Genomic DNA, 2,515 nt, shown 5'->3' with positions numbered 1-2,515 from the left:
AAAGGGGGAACGGGGGTGGGGGGGTGGGAGAGCAAAAGAGAAATAATTTAAAGGAAAGCTCCTAAGAGCAATATCATTGCTTCACTCCATCTCCCAAAGGCTTTCAGTCTCCCATTAGCACTGGGGAACGGAGGACACAACAAAAGCAAAGGCAGAGCTTCCAACAGTCTGGAGCTGCATCCTTTGATGCTTTAGGGTTGTAAATGGTTTCCCTTCACAGCTGACTGATTGCAGTTTGTTTTTCCAGAACTTCGAGGTAATCTGGTTCCGATTGCGGCTTAGCTTGCAGTAAAGGGTGGTCTGGCTTTGACTGCCCCACAAAGCATTTTCTGGGAGTCCCATATAAAACCGTTTTATTGATTCTGTCTTGGTTTTGGCGTCGAGATTCATATGAAGGGGCAAACTGCCTTTTAGGTAAGGTACAAAAGTCATAGTGGACGAGGCCTGCACTGGGAAGTTCCTTAACTCGCTCAGCGATATTCTGATACAGCAGCTCAGGCTCTCTTGGTGTGGCCTGTTTTTCTAGCAACTCAGTGGCACTTATTGTATAAGCGAGTGTGGCAGGTTCTTCTTTTTTTTCCTCCAGGTTGCCATAGCTGAAGTCCTGCAGGTTTCGGTAATAGGCTACTGGGTCTCCTTCCTTCTGCATGTAGATGGGGTTTTGGCACATCTGACCCACAGGTGGAGGAATGTAGTTATAGACGTGGCCATCAGCTTTATCATTAGTTTCGGTGTTGTAAGACCCATATTGTAACTGGAAGGAACTTACATCTAAGTTGGTGGCACTCCTGGGACCATTTGGCACTCCCTTTCGACGCTTCAGAACAAAGACAAACAATCCTGCTCCAAAACAGACAGAGAGGATAAAAACCACAAGCAATCCTAAAATTAAGACGGAGAGTGGGACTTCAGTGTGTAGTTCGGGGTAAGAACTAGGAGACACACTGAGTGATCTAGGTGTGTCTGTGTTGTGATTCATTGACAAAATAGTCCCATCTGGCAGGTTAGGATTATCTGGACAAATAGCCTCCCTTCCCAGGACCTTCAGTGTCTCCCCTGCATGCTTAGCGGGAGATTCACAAGTCACCTCATTGATGATGACAGGAGAATTGGCATGTTCAGTCCAGTCCTTTAGCCCCATGATGTCACAGGTGCAGTCCCATGGGTTTTCTTGCAGATCTATCTGGATAAAAGCAGGAAGCTGGTCCAAGACCCCTTTCACAGGCAGGTGAGAAAAATGATTGTTTCTCAGATTCAGCCTGGTGAGGGCTGTGCCCCCAAATATATTATCAGGTAAGGACCTCAGCAAGTTGTTATTCAGAAACAGGAGCTGGAGGTTAATCAAAGCATCAAAGGTCAGAGGCTTAATTTCCTTAATGACATTATACTCTAAATAGAGATACTGCAAGCTCTGCAGTCCATCAAACATAGAAGGATACAGCACTTCAAGGTAATTGCCATTCAGATAAAGTCTTCGTAAACTGGTCAGGTTTGTAAAGGCACCTTCCTGGATGACTGCAATCCTGTTGTTTCCTAAATGCAACAAATCCAGTGAACTGTATTCTAAGAGGTCACTCTTATAGACTGTTTGGAGATAGTTCCCTGTTAGGTAGAGTTTCTTTGGACTGGTAGGTTTGGGCTGTAGGTCGGAGATGTTAGTGAACTTCCTTTCTTGGCAGTTAACATTTAGACCATTGTCTGAGCTCTGAGAGGTACAGACACAGCTGCTGGGACAGGTGAGGGCCACGGGGGACTTGGTCTGATACACCATGATCGGGCCAAAGCTCTGCCGGTCTTTTGACACAGTCACTCGGGGAGTCGGACGATTTCTCATTTTGGGTGGCCGGCTGGCTTTTGGAGCCCTGGTTGGGTTGAGAGCAGGATTCATTGTAGGGGACAGCCTTTGGACATGTGTGTCTGAATGGCTGCTCCTCTGACTAGAATCACCACTTGCACTTTTTCTGGGACAGAGGTCTTGTCTGGTCAGTTGGGTCACATCTTTCCCATGTAACCTGAAAGGTGTTTCACAGACAATCTCCCCGACAAAAACAGTAATGGTGTCCAGCCATGCCTTGAGAGGAAGTAAGTCACAGGTGCAATTCCACGGGTTTTCTTCCAGCTGAATTTCCATGATTCCTCCAATATGTTCAAGGACACCAGCAAAAGGCATTACTTTCAACCTGTTCCCCCTCAGATCTAAGTGAGTCAGCAGGACAAACCGGAACACATTACTGGGCAGAGACAGCAAAAGGTTGTCATTCAGGATGAGTACTTTGAGCTTATTCAGTTTGCTGAATGCCCCTGCCTCGATGGTGCTGATGTAATTGTAGTCAGCTTGGAGGTACTCCAGACTCTCTAGGCCTAGAAAAGTGTCCTCTCTCAATACCTCCAGTTTGTTGTTATTGAGGTGCAGTCTCTTGAGAGTTTTCAGACCGCTAAATGCCCCAGGTCTGATCTCCTGCAGCCCATTGTTACCTAGATGAAGAGTCACCGCATTTGAATAATTGACAAACTC

At 46.5% G+C, this 2,515-nt stretch overlaps 1 protein-coding gene across 1 annotated transcript in view; it reads right to left on the bottom strand.

Annotated features, from left to right (window-relative positions):
• Nucleotides 1-6: 6 nt before the first annotated feature.
• The window catches only part of Slitrk2 (SLIT and NTRK like family member 2), a 4,754-nt gene continuing 2,245 nt past the window's right edge, over nucleotides 7-2,515 (bottom strand). Inside the window, exon 2 of the mRNA XM_031380906.1 lies at nucleotides 7-2,512. Within this exon, the coding sequence (XP_031236766.1) occupies nucleotides 215-2,512 (2,298 nt within the window). The 3' untranslated portion in view covers nucleotides 7-214. The remainder of the gene's footprint in view (nucleotides 2,513-2,515) is intronic.

The sequence above is a fragment of the Mastomys coucha genome, chromosome X, assembly GCF_008632895.1.
Source record: "Mastomys coucha isolate ucsf_1 chromosome X, UCSF_Mcou_1, whole genome shotgun sequence".
NCBI classification, from domain to species: Eukaryota; Metazoa; Chordata; class Mammalia; order Rodentia; family Muridae; genus Mastomys; species Mastomys coucha.
This window is presented reverse-complemented; position numbering and strand designations above follow the sequence as displayed.